Below are 19,615 nucleotides of genomic sequence, written 5' to 3' on the forward strand. Positions count from 1 at the left end.
CACTTCGTTTTTTTATTGGTCGTCATGAAAAAAACCATAAGGGGTAACACTGTTGTTTTTCTTTGGTCGTCATGAAAAAAACATAAGGGGTAACACTGTTGTTATTTTATTGGTCGTCATGAAAAAAACATAAGGGGTAACACTTGTTTTTTATTGGTCGTCATGAAAAAAAACATAAGGGGTAACACTGTTGTTTTTTATTGGTCGTCATGAAAAAAAACATAAGGGGTAACACTGCCGTTTTTATCAAATGAAACATAAGGGGTAACACTGTCGTTTTTCTTTGGTCGTCATGAAAAAAAACATAAGGGGTAACACTGTTGTTTTTCTTTGGTCGTCATGAAAAAACATAAGGGGTAACACTGTTGGTTTTTATTGTTCGTCCTGAAAAGAACATAAGGGGTAACACTGCCGTTTTTTTTAAATGAAACATAAGGGATAACGCTTGTTTTTTATTGGTCGTCATGAAAAAAAACATAAGGGGTAACACTGTTGTTTTTTTATTGGTCGTCATGAAAAGAACATAAGGGGTAACACTGTTGTCTTTGTCAAATAAAATATGTTGTCTTTCTTTGGTCGTCATGAAAAAAACATGAGGGGTAACCCTGCGTTCACACCAAAAGATGCATTTGCTGCCCGAACGCGTTGACGCCTGAGTTTTGCGGCGCGTCAAAGTTTTGCGGCACGTCAAAAGTTGAAATATTTCAACTCGAGCAGCATTTGACGCGCCGCAAAATACGTGAACGCGCCCTTCGCCCGTGCCCGCCGCAAATCACATCAATTCATGTTTTCATGCTATAATTAAAACAATCATGAATATAATATTTAATTTCTGCCATGTCTGCGCAATAACCGTTTTAAAGGTCCCATGGCATGCTCGTTTTAATGTATAATCATTAAAACGAGCCGTTTTAATGATTATACATATATATTTCCTAGTCAATAGAAAAGGTTGCAGCTTTTTGTTCTTATTAGTTAATAAAATGTTTCATATTCGAGTGTATAAGAAAAAACTGGTAAACGGCTCCAAAAATAATTATTAGCGATTAATTATGGTAAGGGAGTAAGGTCAAAGAAACAATTTACAACCACCAAAAATACAGAACCTATATTTAATGTATGTTTAGTCTTTATTACGTCTCTGTAAGCCATACACAAATTCACACACACTTAAAATAAATGTTTTCCAATGGTTAATGACATCATCTTTGGTTGAATACAATTCAGCATTAAGTGTATATCTGGCATACTATGTCATTAGAAAAATACAAGAGAAGTAAAAGACAAGTGAACACTTAATGAATGTAGGCAAGCGCTGTGCGCTTCACACCGGAGGCTCTCACAGACACGTGTCCACCCCCCCCCGCCCCCCACCCTCAGCCATCACTCAGGTGAGCTGTAGCGGCCGGCGAACAGGATGCTCTTGCTGGGGTTGTGGCGGATGAAGAAGAGGAAGGGGTGGTCGGCGACGAATTGGGGGGGTATCATCATGCAGCATCCCACCATCATGCGGCCAGCGGTGGCGGCGGCGGCCTCGGTGCCCTCCTCGTTGACCTCCACGAAGGCCTTGTGGACCACCGCGGACAGCACCAGGTCGTTGGCCGAGGACATGCCTATCGGAGAGGAGGAGGTGTTGAGGGGGTGTGGAGCTCTCTAGCACACTTGATACGGGGGCTGTGGGAGTGTTTCACTACCGCTGGCGCTGAACGAGTTTATCATTCACGACTGTGTGCTCAGGTGGTGCAGCCTCGGCAGTGGCAGCCGTTTATTCAATTGTTAGTTTTTTTACACAACTTTAATATAGTTAAATGTGTCTATTGTCGGATTTATTTATAAGTTATTTATTTATATATATATACATACATTGCTTATAGTATCAAGCAAATATGATACTCCCTTTTTTTTCGTAAAGAACGTAATACGGTCCCATCCAAAAGTGTATTTTAAGATATATAATACAATTGGATCACGCGATCCGGCTGTGTGGTCCCTACCAGAGAAGTCACTGAGGCCCTGGTCGAAGGCGTCCACCATGCCCATGCTGACCAGCAGGTCTTTCATGTCGTAGGTCTGCGTCATCTTGAATCGCGGCAGGCCCACATTGACTTCCCTCTGGCCCATCCTGTCTGGCTGGGTCCATTTCATGAAGGTCTCGTAGGTCAGCATCGCTTCCAGCTGAAGACAATTGGGGGTGGTGGTTGATTTGACTGTTAGCGTGTGGGGTCTGATTCCATTGCAAGTGAACCACCTGCTTTAGCTCGAATTCACTATGACATAAAAAAAGATGATTGGCTCTCAGTTCGACGAGGAAGGGGAAGGGGGAGGGAGATGTGTTTCTCCGGGTAACGATGACATTACAGTTCACTGCCACTTTAACACTGGTCGTTCTTTTTACTGCGTGTACCTCTGCACTGTTCCTACCTTCTCCAGGCCGGTGGTGCCGTCCTCAATTTCCATAGGGAGGCAGATCAGCATGCTGAGTTCTTTGCCTTCATAGGGCAGCTCCAGGATCTTTACCAACACATTCAGAGTACGGTATTAATCCCAAAGGAAACTGTTTATAGCAATTTCTCAAGATAGAAAAATAGTAAGATATAAAAATGATTGGATATCATACATTAACATTTTTTTTTTTAATTTAAATAAAATGTATGGAATCAGTGCCCAGTATGACATTGTAATTATTCTGAAACAAGAGGATTGCATAAGTTACAGATAATAAAGAATGAGCTTGGTGCACCACAAACCTAGCTAAACAATTAACACTGAATATTTGGCTGATAACCACTGATAGTTTAAATAGTACAATGGGGTCACCTGGCAATTCGCCTCAGGAATGAAGGCAAGAGGGAACCTTGCTTTGTGGTACATCATCTTCACTTTCTTAGTGTCATTCTGAGGGTAAAACAAAAGACAAGCAGGGGTATGCATTCATAATATATATTTCTTATTTATAATATTAATAATGATATAAGGTAATTGGGAGGTGGCTACTGCATGAATTTTTATTATGTGCATTCAGCATATGTATTAAAAGAAATGTATGTATTAATGCATACATACATATCTATTAAAAGAAAACACATATTGCCGTGCTCACTGATTTTTCCTCAATGGATTCTAGCTGCTATTTTAAAACCCTTGCAACCCCCGAAACTAGAATGAACTACAACAAGTGAAAACAAATGTAAATGTTGGTTTTGTAGAGATTGCAAATGGTCGGGTTGTTGGTCCAAAGAAAAACTGTACAGAAGCAATATGTGTGTACTGTCCTCTGCTAATTTGATCCATAGTATGCGATCAAGGTAACCTGCATCCCGCGTTGCCATTTAAGGGAGTTTCTGCTCCTCTTTGGATTGCTAAGGTTAGAGGGTTTCATAACTGTATGGCCTGCGTAGGCCTTTGGGACTGTAACTGTAACTAAACACAGGTCAAACATATTTGACTTGACTAGTCTTGACGTTGCACACGCCGGTCCATGAAATCTAATCTAAGGTGTGGCTTGCCGTATGTCTCTTTCTAATCACTAGGATGATGAACGTTTAGACAAAGCAGCAATTATGTTTCTTAGATGTATGGAGATCAATTCTCTGTTCACCAAACATATTTATCCCCTTTTTCACAGACACCTGAAGTTTTTTATCAAGGACGGATTAACATGACCACGGGCCCTGGACACAAACCAGCCATACCAACACGCAAATACACACACTAGTAAACCGAATTTGGTTGCATATAACTCATGCAATCCACAATCCACACAGCCGAGAGAGGGAAAGAGAGAAAGAGAGAAAAAGAATGAAAGAGTGAAAGAGAGAGAAAGAGAGAGAGAAAGAGAAAGAGAAAGAGAAAGAGAGAGAGAGAGAGAGAGAGAGAGAGAGAGAGAGAGAGAGAGAGAGAGAGAGAGAGAGAGAGAGAAAGAGAGAGAGAGAGAGAGAGAGAGAGAGAGAGAGAGAGAGAGAGAGATGAGTGTGGTGGAGAGAGGGTTACCCCCCTCCCCATGCATAATGAATGTAAAATAATTAAAAGACTGACTATCAGAAGCCAGGATGCCACAAGTTGGAGGGAGGGGGGGAGAGAAAGAGAGAGAAGCTGCACGGTACGATATATTGCAGCATTCTTAGAGAAGTATCCTCATAGAGGCAGTCTTGGATCCAATTGAAACGAGTACACTTACATTGTTTGATATAAGACAGTGGGGGGGAGGGAGGGAGAGAGAGAGAGAGAGAGAGAGAGAGAGAGATTATCTAACCCCGCGGCTGCGGGCATGCATAGTGCCAGCCGCTCGCCTTAACGGCAGAACATGGAATCTGTCAGGTTAATATCATGACTTTAAAAGCACTACTGACTTCCTCTAACGAATTAACGAGTCAAAATGTTGAGATGGATGGTATTTGTTGCCAACCAGGGCAGTATCTTTAGAGTCTTTTTCTTTCTTTCTTTTACGCTATGCCGACCGGACCCGCTTAGCACACGTTTCTCCATTTTCACTGTGAAATTGACGGTGGACCACTACGACATTAACGTTCCGTCACGATATTCTTTTTTAAATGACCAAAGAATGAATTTGGAATTTTTTTAATAAAAAATAAATGAAAGAATAATATATATATCAAGGCCCCCCCCCATTCGCCAGGGCCCTGGACATGTGCCCTCTTTGCCCATGCGAAAATCCGTCATTGCTTGTTATGCAAAGAAATTTAAACAAAGGTTCCACATCTCTGACTCAAATCCCAACCGGACACTATAACGTTTCCCAGGCATGGAGGGCTGGCTGTTGCAAGTCATAGCCTGCAATCTGCAACCATTAGGTTGAGTTGTGGTGGGTGCCAGTGCCAAGATGGCAGTGGTGAACTGGCCCACCCTTGGCTCCGGTCTTGCAGCGCTACCTTGTTCAGTTTGAAGGCAGTCTCCTTGGTGGCTTCCTCCTTGAACTGCTTGTCCCACTTTCCCTTGAAGTAGATGGCGTTGACCAGCACCAACCTGGTCAGCGAGTCAACCACACCAGGTACCAACAAGTTCGTGATTTTATCTAGGTGAACAAAGACAAAGAATTAAAAGAAGGAAAGAAAATGCAGCATTTTGGTGGAAACTTCCAATTGAATGTGTAAGGTCGCAATGTGTAAGAATGAACCCCTCCCAGTGAGTATACGGGGACGTTCAGAATTCTAAAACTCAATGACAGGGTTCTGTTCACTCACTGGATTGGAAACTGAGTGATGCAAACTAGCAAAGCTCAGCTGGCTGGGTAGGAGGGATTTTTTATTTTATATCAGGTATAACATAATAACATTATTGAAACCACCATTGATAACATTGTCAGGGTAGCTTTAAGCCATACATTCCCAACTAGTGGGAATGTAACACATCAAATTTGCATGTGTGTGTTTGTGTCCAACCTTGTGTCTGTTTCTCCACCCAGGTGTTTATCTCCACCCTGGCCTCCTCTGCCTTGGCTTTGAAGTCCACAGACTGGAGGTCTGCCTGGTAGTACTTCCTGGTTTCAAGCAGGAACCCCTGGAAACATTCAACCAATCCCCCAGATGTAGCATTACAATAATTTACATAATACCTATAAATGGAGGATAAATAGGTCCTGGTCATGTATGGAAAGTCACATGATGCGATGATAGGCCCCTCATTTTTTCTTTTTATTGACGTATTCATGCCATCATTCATCAATGATGCCCTTAGTGCTGGGCAACAATTAATTATGATCATTTATCGTCTCTGAGTTGTGTTCTGACTTCACATAGGCATGAATATGCAGACGTAAAACCGGTGTACCCAGTCTTTTTGAGTGTTAATTAATTACGAGTAGAAAAATACCTACCATACCTTGAATTACTGTACAGAAAAGAAGAATAGAACTGCAATTCTGAGATTTAATCCTCACCTGAACAAACTGGTAGGTCTTCTCTCCATACAGCCTGTTGGCCATACTGAGGGAGTACAGCGCGTCTGGCTTGTTCAGCTCGCTCAGCAGTTTGGAGAAGCTGGCGTTGATGTCCTCTTCGCCCTTCTGATGTTGCAGCGCCTACATCGTACAGAGTATGTGTGTGGGGAGGGGAGGGGAGGGGGAGAAACACAACGTAAGACCACTGTCTGAGAGAGATTGACGCTTCCCCTGTCCACCAGCAAGATCATGTACAGCCGCGTTCCCCCACCCTAATGCTCACACAAAACAGACTAGAACGTAGTAAGTAGCAGCAAGAAATGTAATGCTACTGCCATGTACTTTGATAGAGCCCACATAGGCAAGGCACAGTCAAACATTTGCTAGCCTTGAGGAAAATGACAGAGAGGGAAATTGTAGAAATATGTAAATATATGTCAATATATTATTTAGAAGAGGTATGGCATGATAAACATCTTGCTTTGTACATTTCTAAGGCAGGAGCTTAGGTGAGTCTGAAGTCTTCACCAGCTCAATCGGTCTAGCAATAACAACGATTAGCGCTTCAAGTATTTTTCTTACAGAAACAGCAAGAAAGAAACAGTCAAACACAGCATACACACTCAACAAGTCCCGCATTGGGAATGAAGGCATCCCATTAGTAAAGAAGCAGCCATGTCACACAGCATCCCATCACATCTCAGTCATAACCAGGCCTGCATTAACCTGCCATTGGGCCCTGGGGCTAAGAGGTTTTTTAGGCCCCCTGATAGGGGGTCTTACAATGAAGATGTGTCAATTATTTTCCGCCATTTTGCCGTTGTCGGGGGGGGGGGGGGGGGGTGCCCGCTAGTGGCCCCCTTTTTTCTTGGCTCATGAAAGGCCTTCGATCTTTGTAAGCCCCAAAGAAAAAAATCACATTGTCTTGGGTCTAAGCCAATCGGGGGGCATCATGAGCCAGTATTAAAAAATAAAAATAAATAAATAAACATTTACTGAAGCTCATGTAGGCGAATTTGCTCTTTCCTGGTTCACATCCTACCTGACGAACCGCACCTATCAAGTGACATGGAATGGCTCCTTGTCCAAACCTTGTACGCTTGAAACTGGTGTCCCTCAAGGCTCTGTACTGGGGCCTCTTTTGTTCTCCCTCTTTACCAGATCTCTGGGCTTGGTAATTGCATCACACGGCTTTTTCTATCACTGCTATGCTGACGACACTCAGCTATTTCTCTCTTTCCCCCATCTGATTGCAACACGCATATCGGAATGTCTGGCGGACGTCAGCACCTGGAAAACTGCCCATCACCTGAGGCTTAACCTCAACAAAACCGAGCTCCTCCTAATCCCAGGGAAAGATTGCCCACACATGGACTTACTGGTCACCGTCGAGAACATCACTGTATCTCCCTCTCCAACTGCCAGAAACCTCGGTGTGGTATTGGACAATCAGTTATCCTGCACTGCAAATATCACTGCGGTCGCCCGATCCTGCAGATTTGCACTTTTCAACATCTGCAGAATCCGGCCCTTCCTCACAAGGGAAGCAGCTCAGCTTTTAGTCCAATCACTGGTCATCTCCCGCCTCGACTACTGCAACCCACTCCTGGCTGGACTTCCTGCCTCTGCGATTAAACCTTTGCAGCGCAAATCCAGAATGCCGCATCCAGAATGCGGATGCTGCCGCATCCAGAATGCGGCAGCACGCCTCGTGTTCAACCTACCGAAGTTCTCCCATGTGACCCCCCTCTTCCGGGACCTCCACTGGCTCCCTGTAGTAGCTCGCATCAAATTTAAGACGATGGTACTGGCATACAAGGCAGTCGATGGAACTGCCCCTGCCTACCTCCAAGCATTGCTAAAGCCACACACCCCAGCTCGATCCCTCCGCTCAACTACCTCAGCTGGACGCCTGGTACCGCCATCGCTAAGAGCTAGCAAAGGCCGCTCAGCAAAGTCACAACTTTTCTCGGTTCTGGGACCTCAGGGGTGGAGCGAGCTCCCTGCCGCTCTCAGGACCGCAGAGTCGCTCACTATCTTCCAAAAAGGACTCAAGACTCACCTGTTCAGAGTCCACCTCGACACTGCATAGCCACCCTCCCCCTTCTGGCCACCATTGTACACTGTATTGTATTGTATTGTATTGTGTTGTATTGTATTGTACTATAGCACTTAACTGTGTAGCAACTGCAGTAGCTGCTATCATGGTTGTAACACGGGGAATTGGTTAGCCTAGAGATTGCTGTGCTTGCACTTGGTTCTATGAACATCCTATCTGTACCGACAGCAATATATTGATGCACTTCTTATGACAATTGTACTTATTGTAAGTCGCTTTGGATAAAAGCGTCTGCTAAATGCCCTAAATGTAAATATAAATGTAGGTGCTGGGGCTTCAGCCCAGGTAAGCCCGTGCTTTAAGGCGGCCTTGCTCAAAACATCCCAGAACATCTCCACTGGCTCTCTGGCCTCTTGACCTGCAGTTCAAAATACATCAGCCACCTGTTAGTGTAACTTAAGCTAGCTACAACATCCAAAATGGCCCCGTTTGAGGCTTTGGCTCCTGGTACCATCCTCTTGAGCAGAAACGGTGGCAGAAAGGTGGTGGGCGCCCTCTGCTGCATCTGCATCTGTGCCAGTGCTGGAAGAGCCTGCTGCTGGGGTCCCTCTGCCTCGGAGAGGGACCCCAGCAGCAGGCAGGGCAGCAGGCAGCGCACCTGGGGGGGTTCGGCAGGTCACGAGGACTGTGGTCACGAGGACTGGGGAGGTCAGCTGTGTGTGTGTGTGTGTGTGTGTGTGTGTGTGTGTGTGTGTGTGTGTGTGTGTGTGTGTGTGTGTGTGTGTGTGTGTGTGTGTGTGTGTGTGTGTGTGTGTGTGAGAGACATAGATGAGGGTATTGGTTCCTCTCTCTCCTTTCCAAACGGATACTGACGCCTGTATTGTCGCTCTCCCTTCCTCAGGCGGAGTTTGACTGCGTCAACAGCAAAAAAAAAAAGGAAATACCCTGTCAATAGGCTGTGGTGTGTTCAACCCTCAATGTTGGCGGACAGGTTAAGGACCAGGGCCGTCGTACTGCTGGTGTAAGGTGGACAGTTGTGGGGGGGCCAAGGCAGAGGGGGTCCCATGGGAATAAAAAAATAAATAATCATCTTTAGAATTTTCTAACACCCCCTAGTGGCTAGGAGCCGCACACTGCGCTCAACGGCAAAATGCCGCCAGGCCACGTCCCAGAATTTGGGGACCAATGTAGGTCACTGGGTTTTACTCCATTCAACTCCTCGGGAGGATTCTGGTGACTCAAGGCCCCTCCTTGCATTCATCATAACATACGTTTCTCTGTCAGTCTTTCTTTTCTTTTTTACACATTTACATTAAGGCACACATGGCTTATTTTAGTACCGTCAACGGACGATAAGGAGAGGCAAGCTCTTTATGAAAACCAACTAGAAAGGAAACACGTCCATACACCAAGGTCTAACCCCATGATTGTGCTAGACACCTGAACTTTGTTAAAAAGTTTGACACGTGACTCGGCCACACGACTGTGGGTTCAGGTTGGAATCCAAGATTTATACAATTTACATTGCCCTAATGTGGGACACTGCCTAATCTGTCCCAGATTAGAGCAAACGCATTTTCTTGAGCAATTTTGCACATGGAGCACTAATATATGTGAAATGTCTTCTCTGAGTATGATACCTGAATATTTTTGCTTTTTTTGTTTTCAGTAGCCAACATCTCATCATCATCATATACACACTGTCCCCGATTAGAGCAAACGCATTTTCTTGAGCAATTTTGCACATGGAGCACTAATATATGTGAAATGTCTTCTCTGAGTATGATACCTGAATATTTTTGCTTTTTTTGTTTTCAGTAGCCAACATCTTGAGGATTTCAGAATGGTATCAGGTGCGGGTCAAATGTAGTGGCTTAGTTTGGTAATATCGCACATAAATTGAAATTGCAAAAAGTGTCCCACATTAGGAGGACAACTCACCCTACACTAGCCACAGAATTTAAGGGCATTTGTGTGCGTGCGTGTATACCTCTGACATCTGTGTGGAGGTGTTCCCCCGTGCACCCAGCAGCACCATGGCCAGGGCCGAAGAGATGCTGAGAGGAGAGTAGAAGACATTGCCAGACTTGTTTCCCTCCGTGATCTTTTTGAACAACGCCAGGGTAAAGGTGGTGTTGGCCTCGGTCAAAGGGGTTGAGGATGCCATTGTGTCTGATACATAGAAAGAAACGTGAGAGAATAATGAAACATTAACTGTGTTGTATCCATTATGTGTCCGGAATTCACAAAATGCCCTGTAGGTCAAACATGAAATAGGACGAGGAACATAAAAAAACACATGATTTTGAACAGAGCGAAGTTTTCCTACCATTTACTAAAATAATAATAGGCTAATCAACTGTTGTCGGTCCGTTGATCACTCACGACCACAGAATATAGAGGAAACATGAGCGGTAGATCTTTCTATCTATTCGAACCGACTGCATTGCGTTGACCAGGGGCGGGCCGTACTATTAGGCAAACCAGGCATTTGCCTGGAGCCCCGGGCCCCATAGAAGGTTTTTGGGGCCCCCAATTTTATTTTATTTTTTTTTATTTATCTTTATTTTTCCCGATAAAACATTAAGAACAGTTTCTTATTTACAATATTGATCTGGTCAAGAGGGCCCCAATGCATATATTTTGTCCCCATATTTATTATTTTTATAAAAATCTCTTCACAATAGTAGCATCGGGATGTCTAATTATTACTCATGTTTTGACGATCTTTCCGTGTGCACCCCCCTTCAGTCTGCACTACATGGACTATTCCATGTTACGCGCATCACGCTCATCATGCGTATGCGGAAATTATGTCAAATTCAAAACAGTAAGCGGTAAGAGAGAGAGAGAGAGAAATCGAGTGAGACATAAATCGAGTGAAACATGAAGCGATCGTACGAAAGCGGGTCACATAAAAAGAAAGACCAAAGGCAGGACTTTCTTTCAAAGCTGCCAAAGCTATCCAGCTGTTTTACAGCCACCGCAGTGGCAGCGGGACCGTCGGCGGATCAAGAGCAGCCGTCAACGTCGTTTGCTGTCACGTTACTGCTCCTTTCATTCCAAGTGGCTCTGGCTCAGCCAGCAGCGATGCTAATGACGTGTGTCAACAAACTGACGGAGATGATGCACAACTGGTAGTGAATATTTCTCACTCTCCTTCTTCCACTTTGGTTATTGAAATTTATGACAATAACGATAACAATGACTGCGAGACACATTTTCCTGTGGATGACCCAGCACTCTGGCCCAAGCTGCTGTGTCTTGGGCAGGTGCACACATATTCTTGTGGATGACCCAGCACTCTGGCCCAACGGCCGCAGATTCACAAAAGCATACTATTACATAGTAATGAAAAATGGTGAGAGGGTGAACAGGTCTTGGTTAGTCTACAGTGAAAGTGCAGACCGTGTTTTTTGCTTTTGTTGTTGCCTTTCTGGAAAACAAAAACAACTGAGTGAGGAAGGATTTAAAGACTAGAATAACCTTGCAATGCATCTAATCAACCATGAAAGGTCTGAAGAGCACAGGAAATATAGTGATAGCTGGACGCAGCTATCAGTGGGTTTCCAGTAGTGGTTTCCAGTAGCTCACAGCAGATAGCTGCTGTGAGCTACTGGAAACCCTCAGGTAAATGAGGACTTATGGTTAACAGTCAGTGTAATGTGTCAACATAACTAATCTTATTGTTTTGTATGTTATTCTCAATTTGTAAATAGATAATTAACATTTGCATGAAAGAAGGATAGTGACTTTTGTTCATCCCTTGTATGGAGTATCTCATTATGCGATATAAGGTACTGAGACCGGTAGATGCAGGGGCCCCCAAATGACTGTTCGCCTGGAGCCCCCAAAGGGCTAAGTTCGCCACTGGCGTTGACCGCAGTGCAGGGCTGATCTACGTCCTCCGCGCACCTTTCTCTGTTGATACGCCGCACCCTTTGCGTCTTTTTTTTGCGCGTGAAATTGTGACTGAAAGACGTGCGTTTTGGGAAAATAAAATAAAGTGTTGGTTAAGGTCACTCTGGGAGCGTAAATAAATGCCTCAAACTAGTGCCAAGATGGCGAAAAGTTACCCAGAGAACTTCTCATAAATGGTCCTTTCCAAAAACTCTTCCAGTCTGTCTCCCTCCCACCTTCCATGTCTACTGTCTCTCTTGCCTCTCTGTGTTGGCTTTGGACCTTGTTGGAATTCAACTAGAACTTGTTGGTTTGGTGTTACTTAGCCTGTATTTTATTTATATTAGAAGTGCCTTTCGACTCGTAAGCACGGGAAGAACACTTCTATATAGGCATTCGTTTACTGAATATCTTAGTTTACTACTTAATCCATATGTAACAGTTACAAATATTTTAATTAGGATAATATAATACTTTAATTCTGATTTAACATTAATTCCATCTTGTTACTTTTTAATATCTGTCATTAGGCTAAATAAAGTCACGTTTGGCTACGAGCAGGGTCCAATTCTCGCAATATCAACCCTTAAGGTTTCTCATAATTTGACAGCCCTCCACAAAATAAAATGACAAGGTGTCTTAATGTAGTCTAGGCTATCAACCAATAAACAAATGATGAGGATGAGGATATGACACATTTTTACCTTTTGTTAAATTCCTTCTTTCTGGGACTGGGAATAAATTCAGAGGTCTTTGTTAAATGCATATCTATGGCAGCAGGTGTCTGACTGTGTCTTGAATGTCCTACGTCAACAACAGCCAATGGCTTTTATGTTATCCTTCCTTCAATTTGTTTATAATAAGTAAACGAGGACTGTTTTGTAAAAAAAAAAAATAGGTTATGGGTTGTCAAAAATGTTCGCCGCGCGCGTCCACTGATATTTTGCAGTCTCACTCAGCCAAAGTTGACAACCCTCAGTAAATGTTGAACCTATTCTAATCTAACGTTATTTGTCATGTATTCAAACTGCAACACACTTACTATAAACAATCCTAATAAAACATAATAAATAAACCTAACTTAAAAAGATTTAAAGTCATGGATTAGTCTTTCAACGGCATATAAACTACTTACCAATCAGTGTGTTCCTGTCCTTGACAAGCGATCAGTAAAGGTAAGAGAAGATTCTTTATAGATAATGTCGATGGTATTCGGAAACGCCCACAACCTTTTTTTCTCAAGCAGAAACAATCTTTGGCCAACGCCAACGCCAAGGAGCAAGGTGTAGGCCTATTTCCTGAATTGTCATTGGTTTTCGAGTTCTACGGCAAGCCGATTGGGGAAAATACATAGTTATAAGCTTACGCAGGTTTAAATAGCAATTGTTTGAAAGGATACTATACAATGCTTTATACTAGGACTATTCTATGTGTGCCAAATGCCTTCTTTTTTTTATATCCAAATACAATAGGCAGCTGTGCATCGTTTTACTTTTTAACATGTAGTGATTTGAGTTGTTGAAAAAAAGAGTTGAAAACTCAGAAAACCACTAATACAACTGGACGTCTATTCAGAATACAACAAGTTTAGTTTCTGAGTAGACCTTTGAATATAAAACATAGGTCATCGAACTCCACCTGAGGGGGAGAGCGACAGCACAGGCGTCAGCATCCGTTTGGAAAGGAGAGAGGAACAAATACTGTCATCTATATCTCACACACACACACACACACACAGACAGACAGACAGACAGACAGACAGACAGACAGACAGACAGACAGACAGACAGACAGACAGACAGACAGACAGACAGACAGACAGACAGACAGACAGACAGACAGACAGACAGACAGACAGACAGACAGACAGACAGACAGACAGACAGACAGACAGACAGACAGACAGACAGACAGACATTTCATAACATGATAATCAAGTCAACGATGAGAGATAATGCAGGAGATACACATTCGTTAAAATTGTAAATGCATGATCAACAGTGAAATACACGTGATGTTGAATTAGGGTTAAGGATTGGAAAGTGAATTTTGGACAACAATGGACTTGATGAAGCTTTGGGGCTACTCTTCTCTGGAAATTATACTCCCTTCTTTGGAAATTATACTGGGTCAAGAGTCTCCTGGATTGTGATTATTATAACATTCCTGAGGCACAAATCATGTCAAAGAACGCAAAGTAATTGTACTGTAACAACAAAAGCCTTTTTATTTATAGTTCATACTTTGGGAATGTGAAAATGTCCCCCCCTGCCCCTCCCCCCAGAGGCAAACACATAAGATATACAAATCTCCGGGAGCATCACTTTTCTTTTCGCCCTTGTGCGGCCCGTGCTACAGGTCTGTAATGGACTACGATCTGAACTAAGATGAAGCAGTTGATGACTAGGAAGAGCAGTCCGGCCAACCAGATGGCCAGGAATGTGTTGTGACCTTTGAACTCCAGGAAGTAGGCGGGGCCCAACCAAGCACCCTTGCAAAGGGAGAGAACATGTGTAACTTTGACTGAGTGACTGAATCACATAGGAGTTGATACTGTGTTTTTCTGTATCAAAGTGTATGAGTGCACCGCAAAAAGAAAATAAAAAAATTGACATCGATAGCTTTGCAATTCAAAAACATTGTCATAATAATTACATTGATCCAAATGTACAAAAGGATAAAAAAATATCCACATATCTTTTTGGTCTTTAATGGGAAAAAGTTCATGTTACCTGTCCGGTGAACCAGAGAGCCAGCAGGGCCACTCCTTGCCATGTTGAGAGACTCAGGTTAGGGATCACCAGTGGGAGCAAGCACAGGTACCACAGGAAATACTGGAAAAACAAGGACAGAAACATAGCCAATCAAGCACCGGCACCCAAGCAGGAAGTAATGGAGGAACAAGGTTGGACCATCAGCCCACAAATGCAGCCCAACTCTACACATTGAAATGAACAAAGAAATGAATGAAACCAATTTTTTTTATTTTTTTTATACCACCTCAACCATATTTAAAAATCATTCTACCATAATAGAGTAATATTTATTGTCACAACATAAAGGGACATTTTTTCGTCGCATTGCCCTTTGTTTTTTACCCTTTGTGTTCTGTGCATTTACGCTCTGTACCTGCGAGGTGCAGACTTTGTTGAAGGAAACAAAGATGGCCGTGTGCAGGAAGCAGCAGAGCGCCAGGTCGCGGTGATGGACCCAGGACACCAGGAGGAGCAGCGCTAGCTGGGGCACGAAGGCTGCCAGGCCCAGCCACTGGCTCCACTCACTGTCTGCATGCAGAATGAAGAATTACTTTATTCCCGAATCCAAGTTCCATAGAAAGACAATATAATAGACGATGCAAATACAAGGTCTACAATACATAGACATAACACAGCAGGGAGAAGCACCACCTGAGAAGCCACACCTAGAAGGGTTGCTTAGGCAGGGAAAACGATTTTAGTTGTCAAGTCCTTGGCAATGCAGTAGTAGGGGAATATAAGCAACCACAATCCCGTTATCATATTATGAAAAATATGGAAGTTCCCTGCTATAAGGGGCATATTCAAATAAAAATGATACTTATTTTTCAGTTCCCTGCTATAAGTGGCATATTAAAATAAAAATTATACTTATTTTCCAGTTTCACACACAGCTCAACTAGTGCTGCATTGGAGTTGAGTGATGGCTAGATGGATGGGAGGATACCAACCTGCAGTGAGATAGAGCATGTAAAAGTATGGGGAGAAGTTGTGCCTGATGTCCCTCCTGGTCAGGTGGTAGAGGTAGGTCTCATGGAGGAAGTCCCAGCCGTACCTTAACATAAAGGGACGAGACAGACAGGGGAGGGTGTTGGTGTTACCACTGAAGGTGTCTGAGGTGACCCTTCATGTTTCATTCAATTTAGATTTAAAAAGGTTCTTGTGGCATACAGCTGAACAGACTTGGCAGAAATTGAATATAATATTCATGGTTGTTTTAATTATCGCACGGAAATATGAATTGATGTGTTTTCGTCACCTAGGAATGAGCACTTTACATATACATAGAGAACTATTCTACAGAATACTCCATGTTAGACCAGAACGGACCGACAGCTCTAGAGAGAACTCGTTCAAGACCTATTTGTGTTTATTTTTTAGTACCGTTGTTTAAGAGCATGATAATGTTGTGATGTTGTCTATAAAATGTGCCACTCTGTTTCAATACACTACAAAGATCTGAGACGCTAAACCCTCTTTGGAGGATACTAAATACCGTTCTAACCAAACTCAAATTTCAAAATATCTTTTTAAGGAGGTGACCCACATGTGATAGAAGAGTGCGCCAAGCCCAAAGAACACGATGGCTGCCACCACGGCGAACAGCAGCAGCTCTCCGTTCAGGAAGCTACGGAGGAACCCCCACAGACTGCTCCCCCAACCCCGGCGCTGCGGGTGCACTGCCTCCCTCCCCCCACCAGGGGTCACCTGCGTGCGGAGGGCCAGGGCGATGGGCAGAGCGTATGTGACCGGGTAGATCTTCATGTGGACCGACAGGCCGTACAGCGCTGCTGCCCACGTCAGACGACGGCCTTTAAAACAAAAAATGGACGCTTTTTATGGATCAGGAAAAATAAATATAAATATGAATAGACATAAGAGTCAGTATCTATTGACATAGAAATACATTATATTAAACCAGTCTATATAAAAAATTCATTTTCTTCGTTTTTAAGTAAGCCGTAAAAACAATGATACAAGGGATTTGGTTTGGTGCACTGTGCTGAAAGGCCCAATAAACGCACACTAGGGCAGCATCGTATAGCAGTAGGTATAGTTTCATCTACTTTTACTTTACTGTAAGTGCAAGTTACAATGCCTCACTCCTTAAATATTCCAAAACAATCCAGTACATCCAAACATAAATCCTACAGCAAGATGTAGGCTATAGTACTGGACATCCCTTGGTAAAACTAGTCCAGCATTATCAATGTACATCACAATTCATTGTTCATATTCATCAGAACTCCTCCACAATGTATGTATTCTGCAGACCACTCTAGAACTTGTTCGCCGTTGTTGTGTCTGGCTGTGAGTGCGTGCATGCTGCTATGCGTAGGCTGAATCGCATCAAGACAAATCTGATTGGCCAATCAGCTAACCAATCCATCCTGGGCAGTGTTCCTACAAAGCTCTTGCCTTTTGACATATGCACAGAGCTGAAATCTATTTACATTTTTAGCGTGTCAATTTGTTTGAAATGACATGAAATTAATTTTGTTGTATGTACTGTTGTATATGTTTAATAAACAATACACACAATGAAGAAATGTTTAAGAGTACATCTTTCTCATATACACACACACACACACACACACACACACACACACACACACACACACACACACACACACACACACACACACACACACACACACACACACACACACACACACACACACACACACACACACACACGTTATGTCTTTTTCACTGATCCAAGCACTGCAGTACAAAAATGTGGACTAGCTATGTTAAAGCACTAGCTTTTAGTCACACTAAAATCAAGCTAGCTAGACTAGCTAGCCAGGACAAAGGCTTTTAGTCACTCACACATCGCACGCACGCGCGCACACGCACACGCACACACGCACACGCACACACACACGTTATGTCTTTTTCACTGATCCAAGCACTGCAGTACAAAAATGTGGACTAGCTATGTTAAAGCACTAGCTTTTAGTCACACTAAAATCAAGCTAGCTAGACTAGCTAGCCAGGACAAAGGCTTTTAGTCACTCACACATCGCACGCACGCGCGCACACGCACACGCACACGCACACACACACACACACACACACACACACACACACACACACACGTTATGTCTTTTTCACTGATCCAAGCACTGCAGTACAAAAATGTGAAGTAACTTGTAATTTGAGTAACTTTGTAGCAAAGTACTTTTTTACTCTTAGGTTTTCCAATTGGAACATTTACTTTTAGTGGGTAGATTTTGAAGGAAGTAATTGTACTTTAACTTGAGTATAGTTTTTCAGTACTCTACCCACCACTGGTTAAACTGTGGACTTGGTGTAAACAATTCGACTTTGATGGTGTGAACTCAACCATGTCTTCCATTTACGGTATGCAAGTCAACAACAGGTTGTCTCTGAGTCCAACCCACCTTCTAGACACAGCAGTGTACACAGTACTAGGGCCGTCAGTATGGACTCGGCATTGCCCCGGCTGGAGACACCCATGGGCAAGGGGTTGAGAAGCCACAGGGAGCAGACACGACACGCAACCTGGTCACAGATCAAAAATAAAATAACAAAGAGTTGGTTGTTCCCTCTCATCATTCAGAAAGATCCTGATTGATGAGATTCTTCTCATCATTCATCATGATTCTTCTAGTAAAAGCCCTTTGTGGCTGTGGCTGTGTAAAGTAGCGTACTACACAAAAATCACCTTGCTTGACCACGGCGAACCAACTTAAATTACAGATGTTCTGATACTCTTTTTATTTCCGATTCTGATTCCGGAACTCGCCCGATACCGAGTATATACCGCTACAGCATCGAGCATTAACTACTAATAGCACTTTTTCTAATTGAAGGGTTATGTATCAAGTTATTTCTGATACTGGTATCGTTATCTGAACAACTCTTATTTAAACTGACCTCTGAGCTGATCCCCCGCAGGCAGAGGTACTGGTAGATGAGCAAGCCAGTCAGCACATCACAGAGGATGAAGAGGATCTTCCCGAACGTGAAGTTCAGGTAGATGTTGGGAGTGAGAATCCAGGCCAGGACAGGAGTGTAACGGTATGTTGATCTGTTGTATGGCGACTCGCCCTGTGTGAAAAACACAACAGCAGCACTGAACACGACACAAACACATTATGTACAGCAAAAGCCATTATCAATTGTGTCATTATTGTGGTGGCAACTACGTTGGTTGTAAGATGTATGTGTATCAATGTATAGTGGTATTTGTATTTTATGAATTGCCATCTGTATTGTATTGTGGTTTTATGATATTGAAAACTGTATTGCGTTATTAGGTGTATTTTATTGTATTTTCATATCGGTCATGTATTGTGGTTCTATGATTCGATTTTCGTTCTATTTTAATACATGTCAAATCAGACAGTTGAAAATGATCAATACCCCTGTTGGAACTGTGTTGATTTGCACAGTCCATGTCAAATCAAATTCAAACATTTGATAGATCAAACCCCTTTGGTACCTTGCATCTGAAAATAATGACTTTTCCGAGTCACATGTAGCATAACTGATACACTACAACCACACATACCGATATACAAGATGAGAGATGACAAGTCTGCTTATGTTGATGAGGATACCTGAGTGATGAACCTCGCAGCATCGGTAAACACGTGATAGTCGATGTCTGTGTATTTCACCTCCATGGTTCTGTCCTGGTAGTCGCCATAAATGACCAAAGCGAGTCGTATAATAAAAGAAGCGGGGAAAAGGAAATGTTTCTTTGTAATCCATGATGTATACCATTCCATCTTTACAGCAGGTTATACGATTTATGGTTCAAATTGAACTAGAAACAGCAATGCGAAGTAGTGGATGCTGGATGAATGTCCGATTATGTTTTCCTTTTCTATAAACTTCATTTTAAGCAATGATTAAATTTACATTTACGGAGACTGTCATAAAGTTTTGTAAGAGCGTCTTCAAGTTTCGGTGCAAGCATATTGATGGTTGAACCTGGAACCCGGAAATGCGATACGGTTTTTATGTGACGTA

At 43.0% G+C, this 19,615-nt stretch overlaps 1 protein-coding gene across 3 annotated transcripts; it reads right to left on the reverse strand.

Annotated features, from left to right (window-relative positions):
- Positions 1-1,085: 1,085 nt before the first annotated feature.
- On the reverse strand, positions 1,086-19,607 carry LOC130377308 (leukocyte elastase inhibitor-like). 3 transcript variants are annotated; one of them, XM_056584371.1, is made up of 12 exons: positions 19,505-19,607; positions 19,152-19,275; positions 18,515-18,688; positions 18,019-18,139; positions 9,946-10,127; positions 5,897-6,037; positions 5,400-5,517; positions 4,890-5,032; positions 2,818-2,895; positions 2,422-2,511; positions 1,995-2,175; positions 1,086-1,613 (listed from the first exon to the last, which is right to left on the reverse strand). In XM_056584371.1, the coding sequence occupies exons 2-12, from the start codon at positions 19,221-19,223 to the stop codon at positions 1,384-1,386; spliced, it is 1,530 nt and encodes a 509-aa protein (XP_056440346.1). In that variant the 5' UTR covers positions 19,224-19,275; positions 19,505-19,607; the 3' UTR covers positions 1,086-1,383. The 3 variants fall into 3 exon arrangements, with proteins under 3 accessions (XP_056440346.1, XP_056440345.1, XP_056440347.1); XM_056584370.1 differs by having other exon boundaries at positions 19,201-19,594; XM_056584372.1 differs by lacking the exons at positions 18,019-18,139; positions 18,515-18,688; positions 19,152-19,275; positions 19,505-19,607 and adding an exon at positions 12,991-13,171 and having other exon boundaries at positions 1,087-1,613.
- Positions 19,608-19,615: the final 8 nt, after the last annotated feature.

The sequence above is a fragment of the Gadus chalcogrammus genome, chromosome 23, assembly GCF_026213295.1.
Source record: "Gadus chalcogrammus isolate NIFS_2021 chromosome 23, NIFS_Gcha_1.0, whole genome shotgun sequence".
NCBI classification, from domain to species: Eukaryota; Metazoa; Chordata; class Actinopteri; order Gadiformes; family Gadidae; genus Gadus; species Gadus chalcogrammus.

Bases quoted from the DNA above. Each gene is read 5' to 3' on its own strand.
- LOC130377308 (XM_056584370.1), bottom strand. From the start codon at position 19,371: ATGGAATGGTATACATCATGGATTACAAAGAAACATTTCCTTTTCCCC. The intron at 18,140-18,514 runs GTCAGTTTAAAT...ATCTGTGACCAG, and splicing joins TGCGGGGGATCAGCTCAGAG to GTTGCGTGTCGTGTCTGCTC. The intron at 5,033-5,399 runs GTTGGACACAAA...TTGTTCACCTAG, and splicing joins GGTGGAGAAACAGACACAAG to ATAAAATCACGAACTTGTTG.